Source organism: Myxocyprinus asiaticus, chromosome 14 (assembly GCF_019703515.2).
Source record: "Myxocyprinus asiaticus isolate MX2 ecotype Aquarium Trade chromosome 14, UBuf_Myxa_2, whole genome shotgun sequence".
NCBI classification, from domain to species: Eukaryota; Metazoa; Chordata; class Actinopteri; order Cypriniformes; family Catostomidae; genus Myxocyprinus; species Myxocyprinus asiaticus.
In genome coordinates this window covers 5,749,623-5,768,756 of record NC_059357.1, presented here as the reverse complement: position 1 = coordinate 5,768,756, position 19,134 = coordinate 5,749,623, and the positions used below count along the sequence as shown (strand labels likewise).

The window sequence follows — 19,134 nt, the reverse complement described above, 5'->3', positions numbered from 1 at the left end:
GCTTTTTTAGCACTCCAAGACTTTCTGGTCATGGTGGGTGTGTTGCTACTGTTTTTAAAAACAATTTTAAAAACAAAAAATTACATACATATGTGTATTCCAGTGGGGGACCTGTATTATGTGCACTGGTTTACAGGCCTCCGAAATTTAACGAGGACTTCATTCAGCAATTCTCTGAGTTCCTCTCTAATATTGTGCCTCGCTGTGATAGACTGTTGATTCTAGGAGACTTTAATATTCACCTTTGCTGTCTGTCTAATCCTTTGGTTAAAGAATTTTTATGTCTCGTTGAATCTTTAAATCTGTCACAATTAGTTTTTAGTCCTACTCATAATTTGGGGCACACATTGGATCTGGTGTTGTCACATGGTTTTCCTGTAACAAATCTGAGAGTGATTGATGCTGCTATTTCAGACCATTTGCCAATTTTGTTTGAATCTGTCTGTGTTTCTCCCACCTCCACTTGCTCTCAGTCTGTAAGTTATTCTCGTTTTCAACTTTCCACTACCAGTTTATTTTCAGAGTTTTATCAAGCTAAGTTTGCGGATGCTGTCTTCTTTGAGAAATTAAACACTGAAGAAATGGTGGAGGTTTTTACTAAATCCTGTTCCGTTTCTATAGACTCTGTTGCTCCCCTTAAGCCCAGGAAAACTAAGGGAAAGGGTAACGCTCAGCCTTGGTTAAAGGACACAAGAGTGTCGTAAGGCAGAACGAAAGTGGAAAAGAGACAAACTTCAAGTCTCGTATGAATGTTTAACTGCATGCTTAACTAGTTACCAAAAGTTAGTAAAAGAGGCTAAGTCTAAATTCCTCTCCAAACTCATCGCTGAAAATGCTAACCGACCGAGAATGCTGTTTAAGACATTGATTCAGTGCTAAATCCCTTACCAGCCCCTTCTCTTGTTCCATCTAGGGAAACCTGTGAGAACTTTAAAAAAAACAATTGATAATAAAGTCTTGGAGATCAAGGCTTCCATTAAGCCATCAACATATGATCCCCCTTTGATTTGTTCACCAACAGATTCGCTAACTTGTTTTCATCCAGTTACCTCTGCTCAGCTAGCTGATATTGTATCAAAGGTTAAATGCTTTAGCTGTGAGTCAGATGTCATTTCAACTCGTCTTTTCAAGGAAGTGTTTGTAACCATGAGCCCGACAGTAACAGCCATTGTTAACAGTTCTCTAGCAAATGGATTTGTACCTGTTAATTTTAAACATGCAGTGGTTCACCCTCTGCTTAAGAAACCCCATCTTGACCCATCTATCCTTAGCATTTTCAGACCTATCTCCAAATCGCCTTTTATTTCAAAGCTCTTAAAGAGAGTTGTGTATCATCAGTTGAGTTCTTATATCAGTATGTCCAATATTTTAGATACATTTCAGTCGGGTTTTAGATCAATGCACAGTACGGAAACCGCACTGTTGAAGGTCAGAAATGACCTGTTGCAAGTTCTCGATACTGGTTCGTATGCAGTGCTTGTCTTGTTGGATTTAAGCGCTGCATTCAATACAATCGATAATAGTATTCTGTTACGTCAGTTGGAAAAGGTGGTGGGTATTCAGGGTGTTGCCCTGCAGTGGTTGGCCTCTTACCTCAAAGATAGAACCTTCTCAATAAGCATTGGGAAGTTTTCTTCTACGTCGGTTCCCCTATTATGCGGTGTGCCCCAAGGGTCCATTTTAGGCCCTCTTCTCTTTTTTAGCGACTTTACATTGGCTTCCTGTAAAGTTTAGAATCAATTTTAAAATTGTTGTTTTTGTGTACAAGGCTTTATCTGGTGTCGCACCAAAATACATTAGTGACCTTCTGATTCCTTACTCTCCCCAAAGAGCACTTAGGTCTAGTAATCAGCTCCTCTTAACCGTCCCACGTTGTCTCTGTAAAACTAAGGGTGGTCGGGCCTTCTCTGCTGCAGCACCTAAACTTTGGAACAGTCTGTCCGTAAATGTGAGGTGCGCTCCTTCACTAGCCAGTTTTAAATCGGCTCTTAAATCTTATTTGCTCTCTGGCTTTTGATTAAGATTAGTTTAAGGGTTTTATGTTGAAGTTTTCTGATTGTATTTTATTTATTGTGTTTATATTTTGTACGCTGCATGTTTTCCTTTAATGCTTTCTTTTTATGTGTTCAACGTTTTATTGTACAGCACTTTGGTGCAACTCTGTTGCTTTTAAATGTGCTATAGAAATTCATTTTGACTTGACTTGAGCTCATGTGGATTTTGTATAACTCTGTCAATATTAGCTAGATGTATTGCTGGCTTCCATGGCTGCAGCGTGCTGTGTTTGCCCGCTAACTTGTGTCAAATCTGGCAACACATGGTGTTGAAATACTATTGGGAAATGGGCAGTGGGCGGGATCACACAGGCCAAAACACATACAGAAATTCCGGCCCGAATGGACATTTCAAAGTAGAATATACTGGCTGTAGCATTGTTTTCAGAGAAGCCAGTATTTCAACTTAGCATGTTTCCTAAATCTCTGATAACTTATTATGATAATTTTATGCTTTAGTAGAGTAAACATATTACATATTGCACCTTTAAATGTACAGTATCTAATAAAAATTAGCATTTCAGTATTTCCCTTTTTTTTAATCAAAGTTTTGATCAGAGTTTTTTGAAAATCATGCATCATATGGATAATTACTTTGGGATGCATCATTTGTTTTAAAAAATAAATAAAAATTCTTGTTGGCATTGAACTGAACTAAAAGGATATTCTTTTAAAAGCAAGTTTAGGCACATTATCTGAATTAAGATTACAACTGACGTGCAATCGTATGTTGAATACAGCTGTGGCTGGCATTATCTTTAGTTTTTGACTAATGTAAACAGATTTTATTGGCTTTTTTGATACTTTGGAAATCCTTGCAAGCAGTTTGATCACAGGAATTGAATGTTGTTCCTAATTTTGAACATTAATAAGAAGAGAAAGTTGTAATGCTTGATGCTTCTCAGTTTTGCATTCTAAATGTAGTAGTAAAAGTAATGATAGAGTCACTGAACAGAGGAAACAATGTCATGATCCTCTTGATGCTCTGAATGATTACGAACGACACTTTGTCTAGACATTTGATCATTGCATGGAAAGAGAGAGGGTGTTTAGTGGTAATAATGCAGTATGTAAGGACAATAACTGTTGGAAAGAAAAACTCTGCTTTTTGGACTGCTTTACAAGGTCAAATAATGGATAAATAATTAAACAAGTTATTAAAAGTAAAGATGTAAAATGTGTTCAATGTTTTCTCTCTGTGTCAGGTGCTGTATGTGGATCAGTTGTTGGTGTGTGTGGATGCTGTGCTTTCAGTGTGTCAGGTGGACTGCAGTGTCATCAGTCTACAGTTGCTGAAGCTTCTGGTGTCAGTTCAGAGTCTTGCATCACAGCAGGAACAGCACAACAAGGTTCAAAACCCCACACACCGAACACATGCCAGCTGCCCCACACATTTTCACACCATTTTAGCTCTATAACACAGGCACATACCTTAGAAATGAACCGTATTATTTCTCTGTCTCTCAGGCAGAAGAGTGTGTGAGGTGTTTGTGTGAGGCTCAGGCTCTTAGTGGAGTGTGTGAGTTGTACAGACAGCACATGGCAGATCTGTTGCAGTGGTTGTCTGATTCACAACACACCTGGACCAGTTACTCCATTCAGAAAACACAGCTGGAGATCATCGCTGTCCAGTCAGGTGAGATTGGATGGGTTTATTTATGTGAGGCTTGGAGTGACACCAATCACACAGGTCAGGCACAATAACAGAATTGAACTAGATAGGTAAAGTTTCTCAAGACAAACTCTGATATTTGCTTTAGCAAAGCCTTGCCTGAAAGTTTAAACTAGTTTTTAGAGCAACTTATAGCAGATCAAATGCCTTTTGTGGGTTTGTTTACATTAAAATGTTTTGACTGTTGGAGTCTGAATTAACAAGCATTCCCATTGTCTAGGGGTTTTTTCCCATTTTTGATTGTCTGCTGTGCGAAAACCGTAAGTCCGATCAGTTAGAAAATACATAACACAACACTCCAGAAAAGTCTGAAGGTCTGTACCAAATCTGGTGGATTTAGCTCGAAAGCTCTCAGAGGAGTTAGTGTTAGAAATTTTGGTCTTGGTTTAGGGATTTTGAAAAAAAAGCCCTAAACCAGGTTTAAAGGAATAACAGTATGTTGGCTTTGTCAAGCCAACATAATTAAAATAATTCAGAAAATCACTTATTCCTTCAAATCATTGTAGCTTTTCTAATAACAATCTACTTTTTCCATTGCGTGATGTAATTGGTTATATTTTCTTACTTGCAGTCTAGCTAACTATTTTTTCTAAAGGGTAGCTTGCAGCTTATGGTTTCAAAGTAGCTTTTCCGAAAGTGATCTTGACTCTTAATTTGATCTGATTTGTGTGAGTGTTCTCTTTTAGGTCCAGTGGTGGGAGAGTTTCTTCCAGGCCTAATGCCCCTGTTCAAGAGCTGTGTTGAAGCCAGTCGAGATCCAGAGTTGAGGCTTCACATGTTCACCATGATGTCTAAACTACTGCTGGACTCCAGCAACACACTCGACTCACAGGGGTCAGTTTTAACACCTAAACCTGATCATTTTAACACAAATGCCTTATACACAATGAGTGTTGTTCACTTTGACTGCACATACAATGTGTATATGTGTGCAGTTTGTACCTTTATAGTCTATGTCTGCACATGGGAAACAACCAGTGTGTAACTGATATAGCAGTACATTAGACATGCAATTGTTAGTGTTCCAAAGAACCACAGTTTAACCATAGTCACAAATTATGGTGATAAAAATGATTCCGATAAGGAATACCGGTTATGCATTTTTAGTTAATCTTGGAGAACCTTTGTGTTGCCTGATATGCAACTAAATACTTTAAGTGTCTGTATTTCAAAGACAGAGTAGTAAATTGTCAAGATAATACCTTACAGGAGTATAGTAAAAATCCCCTTCTCTTAATGTGGCGTGTGATACTGTAAACCTCAGGGAAATTCCTCTGGTTCATGTGGGTCTTCATGTGGGTCTTTGATTTGCAAGGTGAATAAGAGGAGAAAGAATGAAAAGACAAATCACACACACATACATACACACACATTACAATTGAAATGAAGACATACCAGTATACTACTATTGTTTATAATTGAATAAAATATTATTATTACCGACTAATCCTAACCTTAAAAGAATAGTTCCTAAAAATGACCCAAAAATGAAAATTCTGTCATAATTTCATTATACCCTCATGGTGTTCCCAACACATATGACTTTCTAATGCTGAACAGAACAGGAGATGTTGTACTGAATTTTGTGTTCCACCTTTTGAATAGAGTGGCAGTTTATAGTTACTCATTTTTAAGCTGAAAGGAGGACACAAAAGTATCATAAAAGTAATCATGCATCATATTCCAAGTCTTCTGAAGGCATACAATGAGAAAAAAACCCTAAATGTTCTCACATGAACATGCGTGCCATTGTGAACGAGCTTCTCTCATAGTCCTTATGAATGCACAGCAGATGTCAAGATTTTTTTTAAGTTTCAAAAACTTTTCTCACCAAAACCTATCGTATGCCTTCAGAAGACTTGGAATATGATGCATGAATTGCATAGACTACATTTATGATACTTTTGGGTGCTTTATTAAAGGGATAATTCACCCAAAAATGAAAATTCAGTCATTGTTTACTCACCCCTGTGTTGTTATAACCCCATATGACTTTCTTTTTCTTAAAAGAATTTTGCTCAGTGATGTCATACAATGGCAGTTTATGGTGACCACCTCTTCAAGCTTCAAAAGAAAGCAAAAGTATAATTCAGAAGTCTAATAAATTATTCCTTGAGACTCATGATTGTAATGAAAGCATACGATAAGGTTTGGTGAGAAAAAACCGAAATCTAATGTATTATTTAGTAAAAATGTTCACTCACCATTGATCTCCTGTGTGCATTCATGATAGAGCACAAGAGCAACAGTTCATGCAGCCCCTTCGCGACATTGGGGCGTTCAAACGGAAACTTGTTTGTTTATCATAAAACAGATCCTCTACAGCGGTAGTGACAACAGAACACAACACAGCTGCACAAAAAAACAGAGAACAGAACTTACTAAGCATGTCTGAAGAGTTTTTAGTTGAAGAATTGATACATTTCTATGCCCAGCATTATTATTTTTTTTTTTTAGTTTTTGGACGGGCGCCAGTTCACAGTGGACAGAGTTACCTGTGCGATGCCGAAAATAGAAAACAAGCGATCGATAGAATGTATCGTCGCTCGTCACAGCTGGTTAGGAAAAAAACTCTGATTACCATAGAAAATATACCTTTTATCATGTCGTTTGCCATCAGGTTAAGACACGGTGTGACTACGGCTGACTGAAACCCCCTCTATGTTTCTGTTCCGAATACTCCGTTTAAAAAAATAAGGCTGGGCATAGAAATGCATCAATTCAACTCTTCAGACATGTTTATTAAGTTCTGTTCTCTGTGATGTGATCTGCTGTCGCTACCGCTGTGGCGGACCTGTTTTTAGATAAACAAAACGAGTTTTCGCTTGAATACTCCAATGACACAAGGGTGCTGTGTGAGCTGTTGCTCTCATGCCCTATCATGAACACACACAGGAGATCATCGGTCAGTGAACATTTTCACTAAATAATACATTAGATTTCGGTTTGTTTCTCACCAAACCTTATCGTATGCTTTCATAACAATCATGAGTCTCATGGAATAATTTATTAGACTTCTGAATTATACTTTTGCATTCTTTTGAAGCTTGAAGAGGTGGTCACCATATACTGTCATTGTATGACATCACTAAGCACAAAAAAGTTTCACAATTTCTCCCTTTGTGTTAAGAAAATGAAAAAAGTCATATAGGGTTATAACAACACAGGGGTGAGTGAATGACTGAAATGTATTTTTTGGGTGAACTAATCCTTTAAGCCTCAGTCACCATCAGCTTGAAAATATAGTCCACAATATTCATTGAAAAATGTCCTTTTATGTTCCACATTAGAAAGAAAGTCATACAGGTTTAGAATGACATGAGTAGGAGTAAATGATGAGAGAATTTTCAGTCTTTGGTGAACTAACTGAACTAATCACATTTTAAAAGGAGGTCATGGCATCTATCATGACATAAATATTTTCTCTCTCTCTCTCTGTAGGAAATTTGGCAAATACATGGAGATGGTTCTGCAGGATTTGTTGTTGCCTAATCTGGTGTGGCGTTCGGGCCGTTCTGCCGCAGCTGTCAGGACCGCTGCTCTCAGCTGTCTGTTAGCTCTGCTACACGGGGCGACTTTCCCAGCTGAGCAAGTAATAATCACAGACATGAACTCTGCAGCACGACCAGTAAAGCTGACGTTTGTAATTTCTGCCCCAGTAGTGTCTTCCATTGTTTGTACAAACAGATAGTCCCAAACTAATGCCATTGTTCAAATCAGTGTTGCTGCATTGGACTGGACGGGCCGCTTAAATAATCAGAGCAATATTCAGTTTTGATAGTGCCCACAGAGACACAGTGTTACACTTTTAGGGGGAATCAACCTAGGAATGGCTTAATTACTGATGACACTGTCTATTAAGCTGTGAGAAGAGAAAGTATTTTAACACTGACAAAATTACAAACATCAGCTTTAAATGACTTATTCTCTCTCTTTCTATTTTTCAAAGTGTATCTTTTCACCCTGTCGTGCAGTGTAGCCATATGGCAACAATTTATTTTCTTTCACATTCTCACCTTTCAGAACAAGTTAAAACATACTGCATTGTTGGAAATAAGAGGGCAGTCTTTAAAGTAACCAATAATATGCTGTTTTTATGCCACATGACATTCATTTTTCCAGGGGTTACCCTTACATGGGAGAGACGTGCTGCAGTGTTCCACAAATTGCTCTATTAAACACATTTCGGTGTTTCGTGTATTTTTTTTTTATTTAAAAAAAAAAAAAAATGTATAAGTTAATTAGATGTTGTTGTTCACTGATCAGCTTTTTTTGCCATAGGTTTACAGAACATTTTGAAAATATTAACGTTGCCATATGGCAACACTGCCACAATGGGGAAAATTACTATGCTGCCATATGGCAATTCTATAATAAAAAGGTATTGCACTAATGCTTTTCCCATTGGGAATTTTTATAGATAGGGACATATATTGTAGTATTGCATTAATTCATTTATTTGTAAATGTTTACCATATTATAATTGCATTTATGCATAAATTATTTCTTCTTTTCGGACAAATATTAACATGCCAATGTTTTATGGATTGGGCGAGAAGAGTGCACAGTGCTTGCTTCTGGTTGACAACAGTGAGGATGAGCTAGGCTTTAGAGACAGTGAACATAATCAACAATATTTAAGAATGCATAATAATGATTTAAGTTTAAAGAAATATTAATTTAATTAAAGTAGATAATTTTCAGTGAGAGCTATTTTATGTCAGAAAATAAAATGGGAAGGAATATTCCATTGTTAGAACATAATGTGTACCATACAGGGTTAAATTGGATAAAACTGTATTTGTTGAGGGAGACTGAAAAAGAAAAGTATATGGACATATTCATTACAGACTACAATGCATGTGTGATGTGTTTCAGGTTCTGTCAGTGGAATCTACTCTCAGTAGTCAGTTGATCTGTGCTCTGGAGGAAGACTCCAGACTGGCTCGTCTGTTGGCCTGTAGATCATTAAACTCACTGCTGAAACTCACAGCACAGCAGCTCAACAGTGACTCACTCAACAAGATCTATCCAGGTATACACTACTGATCTAACATACTGTGAAACAGTGAATATCAGAAGTATCAGCAGCCATATCACCCTGCAGCTCTCTAAAGCTAAGCAGGATTGAGCCTGGTCAGTACCTGTATGGGAGACCTCCTGGGGAAAACTAAGTTTGGTGTTGGAAGAGGTAATAGGGAAGCCAGCAGGGGGTGCTCACCCCACAGTCTGTGTGGGTCCTAATGCCCCAGTATAGTGACGGGAGCACTATACTGTAAAAAAGGCACCATCCTTCAGATGAGACGTTAAACCAAGGTCCTGACTCTCTGTGGTCATTACAAAATCCCATGGTACTTCTCGTAATGAGTAGGGATGTACTCCATTGTCCTGGTCAAATTCCCTCCATTGGCCCTTATCTGTCATGGCCTCCTAATAATCCCCATCCCTGAATTGGCTGTATAACTCTACTCTCCTCTCCATCAATAGCTGGCATGTGGTGAGCGTATAGGCGCACTTTGGCTCCCGTCGCATCATCTAGGTGGATGCTGCACACTGGTGGTGGTAGAGGAGTTTTCCCCTGTACTATGTAAAGCGCTATATAAATGTAAGGAATTATTATTATTATTATAAACAAAGATTGATTGGTGATTGTGTGAATGATTAAATAGCAATGTATAGCAAATATGTTATCAAAACAATGTAATGTTACATCACATGTATAGACAGGTGTGTATATGTGTAACTGATGCATACATTTTCAAGTATACCACTGTAGAACAGTATATACAGTGCCCATAAAAGTATTTTAGACATTAGAGTTTAAACATGCAACTGTATGCTGTAACAAAATAAAATGTGAAAAGGGGGGGTAGAGTGTTTTTTATTATTATTTTTTTGTGTGTTGCTTTGTTTTTTTTTGTTTTTTTTTTGTTTGTTTTTTCATTTGTTTTGTTTTTGTTTGTTTTTTGCTTTTTTTGTGTGTGTGTGTTGCTTTTTTCTGATTTGTTTTATTTTTGTTAATTTATTGTTTGTTTTGCTGTTGTTGTTTGTTTTGTTTAAATTGTTTTGTTTGTTTTTGTTATGTTGTTTTTGTTATGTTTTATTTTATATTTTGTGATTTGTTTCATTTGTTTTGTTTTTGTTTTCATTTGTTTGTTTTTTGTTTTCTTTTGTTGTGTTTTTTGTTTTGTTTCATTTCGTTTTGTATACTGTCTTACTAACCAGTCTGTTTCTTTGTTGATAAATGGATTACAGATTTCATTAAACCAGCCTGATAAAAATTTATATCATTTAATAATCATGGCAGAAGTGTCTTTTAGGTTGTAGGTGCTGCACTTTTATATATACTGTGTGTGTGTGTGCATTCGTGTGTGTGTGTGTGTGTGTGTGTGTGTTCAGAGCTACTGAAGCGTGTTGATGACAGCAGTGAGGAGGTCCGTGTTGAAGCCCTTAAGTCTTTGAGCACATGGTTTTCATCTCTGGGAAAAAACTATGATACTCAGTCATGCCGCTCACACCTGGAGTTCCTCTTCCAGCAGCTTCTGCTGTACATGGACGATCCCGAGAGTAAAGTGCAGGATTCAGTGCTCGGTAAAGCATAATAACGGCAACAGTTTTTTCATTTCTGTCATATCATCATGTGTTTCCACTTTAATGGAATAGTCCACCAAAAAAATGAAAATTCTGTCATTAATTACTCACCCTCGTCATTTAAACCGCTATGCGCTTTATTCTTTCTACAATATTCACTGATAACCTTCACTGTAGCTCTCAAATAAAATTTTTGCATCCATGTTCAATTTTCTTTTAAAAATAGCATGGCCATTGATGTCAAACGCCATTGGCTCTTTTGCATATTGTAACTAAACACAGGCATGCAAAAATGCAGAATGGAGAATCAAATTTGACAGCTGCAGCAAAGGGGAAGATTTTCAGTGAATAACGGCTTTAATTTCCATCTGTTCCTCACACAAACCTATTGTAGGGCTTCTGTAGACAGAGGAGCAGTACTTAGACATCCAAATAGCAAAATGTTCAAAATCTCATTATACTAATGATCCCATAGTAGGAGGTTTATTCTTGACCCAAGTGTTCAGTATACGTTTGCCAGCTATAAACAATAATTTGTCTGCAAATTTAACCTGAAGAGGTGCACTATCATCTTTAATAATTCCCAAAGAGAAAAAAGGGATCTTTTATTAATTTTATAAATTTAAACACAGTTCAGTATCAGTTCCAGTCTTTTTAATACAGATGTTAATATAAACTTTATATAGTTAAGAGCTGCATGTAAATTCTTCAAAAATGTTAACCATTTTGTGTTACCATATGGGTTTGGAACAACATGAGAGTAAATAATGACAGAATTTTCCATTTTGGTTGAACTATTCCTTTAATCTTGACCTGGATCTTTACTCAGGACGGTTATATTTGTGTTGACACTGTAAGATAAATCTCTTCCTGCTGCAGAAGGAAGTGATTCAGATGTCTGTTAATGCTGTAGCACTCATTTACAGTCCACTTCACTGATCCCTCCGTTCTTCACTTCAAAGAGCCTCATTTATCCTGCAGTTTTACACTCTATCCATCACACACTCGTCTGGTACTGGCCTGCTTCCACTGGGGTCATGAGCTGTCAACACCTCCATAGTCATGTGTCAATGTGTCGTAGTAATTTTCTGTTTGTGTACGAAGACACCTAATGGCAAAAAATGCTTTTCTTTTTTTTTTTTTTAGATGTTTAAACAATTGGCCGTTTGTTCTAACTGTGATTGGGGTGCCTAAAAACTATTTGGATTGCACAAGACAAACTTTAAGAGATTGCACTCCAAAAAGGAACTTTCCACTCTGTTTCTAATCTTCATTTTTTTCCCCTCTTTTTAATCTCATCTTGTATTTCTTTATTTTTTCATTCTGCTCTTAAACACATCTCATATTTCAAAGACACATCAGATGTGATTAATGTCCATTATAACGCCACACTTCCCATAATCCCTCATTCCATTGGTTAAGCTTGTAATAATAGCACTGTGCTTAAGTTACTGAGGAAATTCACCCATATCTCCACACAAAGAAAACTTTGTTTCCTTGTGCACTTACAAACATATAGAGCACAGGATAAAAGTAAATCCCCCACCAAACAAATCGGGATAACACCAAATCCCCACAACAAAGACATGACCACTGAAAGAATACAGTTGAGCTTTTATGTTTCTTTTTTTGTGTTTTTTTTTTTTTTTTTTTGTAGTTCCTAATGGTGACTTTGAAAGTGGGAGAGGTAAAGCCACGGATACTTTTGCATTTTAGTAATGGACATCACAAAAGTGCAACAAAAGACCATTTCATTGTACTTTACCAAATGTCTGTTCACAAATTCATAAAAAATCTGCCATTGTGCTCTATTGTATATTACGAAGCTGCAACACATTTCTACTATTACAAATGAGTGAATTTTGATTTAATAACTAAATGTAAACAGCTCTTTTCTCTCTCTCTCTCTCACAGACGTTCTGAAAGTGGCCAGTGAAGTTGATCGTGATCTCTTAAAACAGCAAACGGAGGCCGTGAGAGAAAAACAGCACAGCCCTGAGTACTGTGATAAACTCCTCCAACACATTCACTCATTATGAGACTCTTCCTCTTCTAAATATACACACCGTGAGCAAGCTTAGACTGAATACTGCTGGTTTACAATGTTTTATGCAGATGCAAACAGACAAATTTACAATGTATTTCTGTTGTCTCATTGACTTCAGCAAAGTTTTATACGATGAAAAAAAAAATATATATATATATATATATATACATATATATATATATATATATATATATATATATATATATATATATATATATATATACATATATACACACAATTAAAATAAAATAACACAAATTAGTTTTCTTTTTATGGTTACTTGGTTAATGCTGTTTTGAAATTGTCCATTTATTCATTTAATGTCCAATATTTTTATGAAATAAACTTGCTTGAACATGTCAACCAAAAGTGTAGTTCATTGCTAATTGTTTTTATTTCTTGTTTTATTTTAAATTTACATTTGTTTTTTTTGGCAGATGCTTTTATATACACACAAACACACACACAAGGTAAATGCTTCTTATTTAAAGCTGATGTAACATGTTCTGTGTTAAAAATCCCAGCCTAATATGCAGAGACAGTAATAAGAAAACCATTCATAGGTTAAAGTTGCACTCAGTAATTTTTTTGAATTTGTCGTCTTGGACTTACACTGACACCTAGTGGTGTGGATGCAGCATCATTCAAATGCAATAGTTTTCAGTTACCAACGCCATTATAAAAAAATCACTATTCACAGTCAGCTATAATTAACTTAATTCATGAGTTTGCGTTATCTGAGGTAAAGAAACGGTTTATGATTCCAGTGTTGTCAGATTTTACTGCTGATTTGAAATATGTTCTTTGATCGTAATCTTGACCAACCATAGATACTTGACCAAGTAGATAGGAGCTGCACTGTCAGTTTATGGAAATAGCCTCCTGCGACACCACGTCAGGGTTCAGGTGTGGAAATGAGGAGGTGGGGAGCAGTGACACGCTTCAGGTCAGGCTTTATTCTCTTGTCTCTTTTGTGTACAGCGTAGGTACTTTTTGTTGCTTTTCATTCAGTCAATAATACACTCTCAACATGAACTCCTTCAGAACACCCATCAGATCATAAACACTCAGGAGATCATACACCAATACTGTACACTTGTTCCCTCTCTTCCTCTCTGGCATGTTTTGGCTGCTTTGAGGCCTCTCCCCACTATCACTGTAACAAGAAACAGCTGTTAGAAATCAGGTTGACGAGCCACACAACTCCCTCTCTCCCGCAAATACACACACGACCACGGCCCCATCGCCACATACCCCCACCACCCGACTCAGGCCAGGGTAACCTCCGGCCCCCCATTTCTGGACAGAAAGTCAGCCGCAGTCATCTGCAACCCCGGTCTGTGGATCACCTCAAATCTGAACAGCTGAAATCCCAGGTACCATGGGGTAATCCGTGCATTGGTATGCTTCATGCGGTGGAGCCACTGGAGTGGGCCGTGATCTGAACAGTGGGTGAAAGCAGGTAGAAGCAGAGGGACTGCCCACTTGATCATCAAACACTCCTTTTCAATGGTGCTGTACTTAATTTCCCTCAGCGAGAGTTTACGACTAACGTACAGCACCGGTCGCTCCTCCCCCTCCACCTCCTGTTAAAGCACTGCCCCCAGCCCTCTGTCAGATGCATCCAACTGCAAAATAAAGGAAGTTTGGAGCATGTAAAAGCAGTCCCCTACAAAGTGCAGATTTCACAGAAAAGCCTGTTGGCATGACTCCATCCACTGGACCAGATCGGGGGCCCCCTCTCTAGTGATATCAGTTAACGGGCTGGTGATGTCAGAGAAACTAGGTACAAACCTTCGGTAGTAGCCAGCCAGCCCCAGAAACTGCCTCACCTCCTTTTTGGTCTTGGGCACTGGGCAGGCTGCGATTGCTGCGGTTTTGTTAATTTGGGGATGCATCTGCCCATGGCCCAAGTGGAACCCCAGATACCGAACTTCCACCCTCCCAGTTGTGCACTTCTTCGGGTTGGCCGTGAGCTCTGCCCGCCGCAGCGATCTCAGGACGGCTCTCAGATGTTGCATGTGCCACCGCCAATCATTCCTATAAATTATTATATCATCTAGATAAGCACCGGCATATACCGTATGTGCCTTGAGAATTTTGTCCATGAGACGCTGGAACGTGGTGGGGGCCCCAAACAAACCAAAAGGAAGGGTCACGAATTGGTGTAAACTGAACGGTGTGGAAACCCTGTCCCCACACCCATTCTCTACGCCTATGAATGGCACCTCACAGAAGCCTCACAAGAAACAGACAGTTACTGTAACACACACACAAACACACACCATAGGGAACACTAGGTTTCCTACAAGAGGGTGACTTGCATTGCACTGCTTATATATCAGAAAATGATGAAGATTTTGAGAAAAAATGGTTTTTCGAATGTGTGAATAATGATGTTATACAGACAGATTAGTTTTACTGGAAAGACAAAATGGTGCGGCAGGAGTTCAGCTACCAGAGCCTCTAAGAGCAAAATTTTGCAATGTTCTGTGGGCTAGCCCACATATTTCATTAGCTTAATCAGCTGACGTTAAATGGGAAGATTAGGACCGTGGGTGCGTAATTGTGTATTTGAAACAGATTGGCAAGACACCTCAAAAAAGGGGTTCAATATAATGTTAAGCATGCTACTCACAGATTACAGATGCCCTTATGCATAACTGTAGACAGAACTGTTCAAATTGATGAGGAGACATGTTTAATGGTCAACCACACGTCTGGTGAAGAATCTCCTCAGCTCTCTGAAACACCAAGTTCTCTTTGGGCCCAAAGAAAATATGAAGTGGGATTAATGAAAGGCGCTGTACCGGTTTTGATCACTCCAAAAACCACTTTTCGGCCGTGCAGAGCACAATATCCAATCAGAACCGAAGCAATGGAAGGCATTCGACCAGTATTGAAATCTTTATTGAAATCAGGCATAATTGTGCCATGCCGAACGTCACCAGTGCGTACTCCAATTTTTCCAGTTAAGAAAATAAGAGCTGCTGGCCAGCCAGTAGAATGGAGATTTGTTCAAGATTTACAAGCTGTGAATGCAGCTGTACATGCGTGTGCCCCAAATGTGCCCAACACACACACCATTCTGTCCATAAAATAGCAAGTGGTTCTCTGTTATCGACCTGTCTAATGCTTTCTTTAGCATACTGGTCGATAAAGACTCACAATATTAGTTTGTGTTTATTCGAGGGGAAAACATACACTTGGACAAGATTGGCACAGGGTTATTGCGAAAGCTCTGCAATTTATAATGCAGCCCTGAAAGATAACTTAGAAGGCCTTGAGCTCTCAAAAGATAGTGCGCTGCTCCAGTACGTCAATGATTTAATGATCTGCTCTCCCACAGTGGAAGCATGCAAAGCTGACACTGACCCTTTTGAAACACTTGGCTCCGAACAGCCACAAAGTAAGCAAAACAAAATTGTAATGGTTAAGACCTCAAGTTACATTCCTGGTCCATGTGATCACAGCTAAGGGTAAGTCCCTCTTGCCCAAAATAATTTTGGCCATACAAAACATACCACGGCCTATCACAAAGAAACAAGTGATGAGCTTTAGCTATGACATCATATTGCAGGCAGTGGATACCTAATTATGCTGAAATAGAGGCTCCACTGTCTGCAGTGATACATGGTAAAGGCCTGACAGCACAAGACAAAGTAGTTTGACTGAATGTGGACATGAAGATTTCTCTTCTCTGAAGGTGGCTTTACAATCAGCACCCACATTTGGACTGCCTGACATGACTAAGCCTTTTGTGCAGACCGTGGACGAAAAAGGAGGTTACATGACTTCTGTTCTGTCACAAGACCACGGGGGAATATTAAGGCCAGTAGCTTATTTCTCATCTAAATTACACACAGTGGCAGCTGGGCTGCCCAAAAGCCTCAGAGCTGTTGCTGCTGCAGAAAAAGCAGTGCTCGCCTCCAGAGATTTGGTGGGTTATCAACATTTGACCCTATTGGTCCCACATGCAGTATCCATCATACTGTTAGAACAAAAAACAGCTCACCTGTCTGCAGCACGATGGTTAATATATAATGCTGTATTATTGGAAATGCCAAATATTACTGTTAAAAAATGTATGGTTCTTAACCCTGTGACTCTTCTACCCACAGCAGACGATAGAGAACCACATGACTGTGTTGCTTCAATAACAGCAATTTACTCCTCCAGGCCAGACCTCAAGGATACACCACTATCCAATGCTGAGTTAGAACTGTTTGTTGATGGTTCTGCATCAAGGGACCCTGCCACAGGAAAAACTAGGACTTGGTTTGCTTTAGTAACTGCATTTGATACTATCATTGCACACTCCTTACCCGGACTGCAGCGGAATTGATAGCTTTAACTGAAGCCTGCAAACATGCGGCTGGTAAGTCCGTTAACATTTACACTGACAGCAGATATGCATTCGGGGTGGTGCATGATTTTGAGACCATTTGGAAGCAAAGAGACTTACATCTACAGGCAAACCCATCTCTAACGAACCCCTGGTGGCGGCCCTGTTAGAGGCCGTACTGTTACCATCCTCTGTCACTGTGTGTAAATGTGAGGCACACACTAACTCCCTTGATCCCATTTCTGTAGGAAATGCATGAGCAGATGCTGCAGCAAAGAAAGCTGCTCAACAAAAAGTTCAAAACAACAATTTTGTTTCTGTTCCGCAAACCGACACACACACACCAAATGCAGATTTAATTGATTTAAAGGGCAGAGCCACAGCAGAAGAGAAAGCTGCCTGGAACGACGCTGACTGTTCAAAGCAAGACAGTATTTGGGTCGGTCCAAACGGTAAACCAATTCAAAAATTCAGTGGCAAAAAAACAGTGGCAAAAATTCTAAAGCGAGAAATAATACCCAGATGGGGCATTCCAAGGAAAATTAGCAGTGATAATGGAACCCAATTTGTGAATCAAGCCCTACGTCACATCGGTCAGTATTTGGGAATTGATATGACAACACACTGCGCCTACTACCCTAAGAGTGGAAGAGCAGTGGAAAGAGAAAATTGCACGCTAAACAACAAAGTGGTCAAATGTTCATTGAAACTGGACTAAATTGTGTCCAGGAATTACCACTGGTGTTAATGCAGATGTGGGCAAGGCTCAGGAAACAAAAAAGTTTGAGCCAATTATAAATTTTGTTTGGCAGGCCCCTTAACACTGGAATTGGACCACAAAAAAGGCAGTTGCCTGATACTGACCAGAGTGAGAATGAAATGTTGCATTATTGTGCAAACCTCTCTGCTGTGCTTTGTGATATTCATAGACAGGTGAAGGCAGCGCTTCCTAGAGAGGCGAAAGGGAAATTGCATGATCTGAAGCCCGGAGACTGGGTGTTGGTAAAGGATCACAGGCAAAAGAATTGGAAGTCACCAGGGTGGTTGAGACCATTCCAAGTTCTGCTGACAACCGCAACTGTGGTGAATATCACTGAGAGAGCCACGTGGATACATGCAAGCCATTGCAAAAGGATTCCAGAATTAGAGGACAGCCCATCGAAAGGTGTGTGTCAAACCTCGGCTAGCAACCAAAGGGGATCCCTTCACCACTCTGTGGCATAGTCTGGGAAGGAGGGGGTGTGTACTTTCAGTGGCACAAATCCTGGCCCCAGTGAAGAAACCAACAACGTCCTGAGCATAGGAAGGGCCCTCAGCAGAAGCAGCGAGGCAAGATGACACCCCACAAGCACCAGAAGGGTGGCCTGAGGACAATCATGGGTGTCCTGACAGTAACTACAATGACCCTTATCATGGCAACATGCATTTATGATTAAACTGGCCTCCAGTTCAGGGACAAACAAGAAATGGCACTGCTGGCAGATGGACTAAGTAAAAACCTCTTTTGGCAGTGGATGAACTATACAGCACATAGCCAAAAAAGACCAAAAAAGACTGTTTGATGTGCCATAAAACAGCAATTACACGCAACCTCATTAATGACAATGCAAAACAGGTTGATCCTAGAGACCGTGCGAGCATGTGATGAAGCGGTCTGTACAGTAATTGGTGACCAGTGCTGCACATACATACCCGTGAACACTGGGCCTGATGGAAATTTGACAAAAGCATTGGAGATGCTAAAAGAAATACAGGATGAACACGTGCGAAACACTGACCCTGGGCCAGATCCAGCCAGTTGGCTGTCATGGCTACTCTCATCAGATTGGAAGGCTACATTGATTAGATTAGGGACACTGCTTGCTGTTGTGATAATGACGTTGTTTGTTCTGTCATGTTGTATCATACCCTTGCTGCAGAATATGATAAAAAGATTGACTGCCTCTTTTGTAGGCCAATATACAAAGGTGTCTGATTATGATCCGTATGATCTTGAAAAGCAGCCTGATTTAAATCCAATTCCAGATTGGGTACCAGCATTCCATGAGGATACTGAATCTGAAGATGAAATATGAATAATGTGTGTTCTTTTAAAAAGCTTGCTATTAGGGGCCTGGGTAGCTCAGCGAGTAAAGACGCTGACTATCACCCCTGGAGTTTGCAAGTTCGAATCCAAGGTGTCCTGAGTGACTCCAGCCAGGTCTTCTAAGCAACCAAATTGGCCCGGTTGCTAGGGAGGGTAGAGTCACATGGGGTAACCTCCTCATGGTTGCTATAATGTGGTTCGCCCTCGGAGGGGTGCATGGTGAATTGTGCGTGGATGCCGCGGTGGATGGCATGAAGCCTCCACACGTGCTATGTCTCCACGGAAATGCGCTCAACAAGCCACTTGATAAGATGCACGGGTTGATGGTCTCAGATGTGG

At 39.4% G+C, this 19,134-nt stretch overlaps 1 protein-coding gene across 1 annotated transcript in view; it reads left to right on the top strand.

Annotated features, from left to right (window-relative positions):
* LOC127451519 (dynein axonemal assembly factor 5-like) overlaps positions 1 to 12,495 on the top strand; it is a 28,260-nt gene extending 15,765 nt beyond the window's left edge. The window contains exons 7-13 of the mRNA XM_051716265.1: positions 3,260 to 3,403; positions 3,522 to 3,690; positions 4,413 to 4,560; positions 7,168 to 7,318; positions 8,605 to 8,761; positions 10,126 to 10,317; positions 12,232 to 12,495. Of these exons, the coding sequence (XP_051572225.1) occupies positions 3,260 to 3,403; positions 3,522 to 3,690; positions 4,413 to 4,560; positions 7,168 to 7,318; positions 8,605 to 8,761; positions 10,126 to 10,317; positions 12,232 to 12,356 (1,086 nt within the window). The 3' untranslated portion in view covers positions 12,357 to 12,495. The remainder of the gene's footprint in view (positions 1 to 3,259; positions 3,404 to 3,521; positions 3,691 to 4,412; positions 4,561 to 7,167; positions 7,319 to 8,604; positions 8,762 to 10,125; positions 10,318 to 12,231) is intronic.
* Positions 12,496 to 19,134: the final 6,639 nt, after the last annotated feature.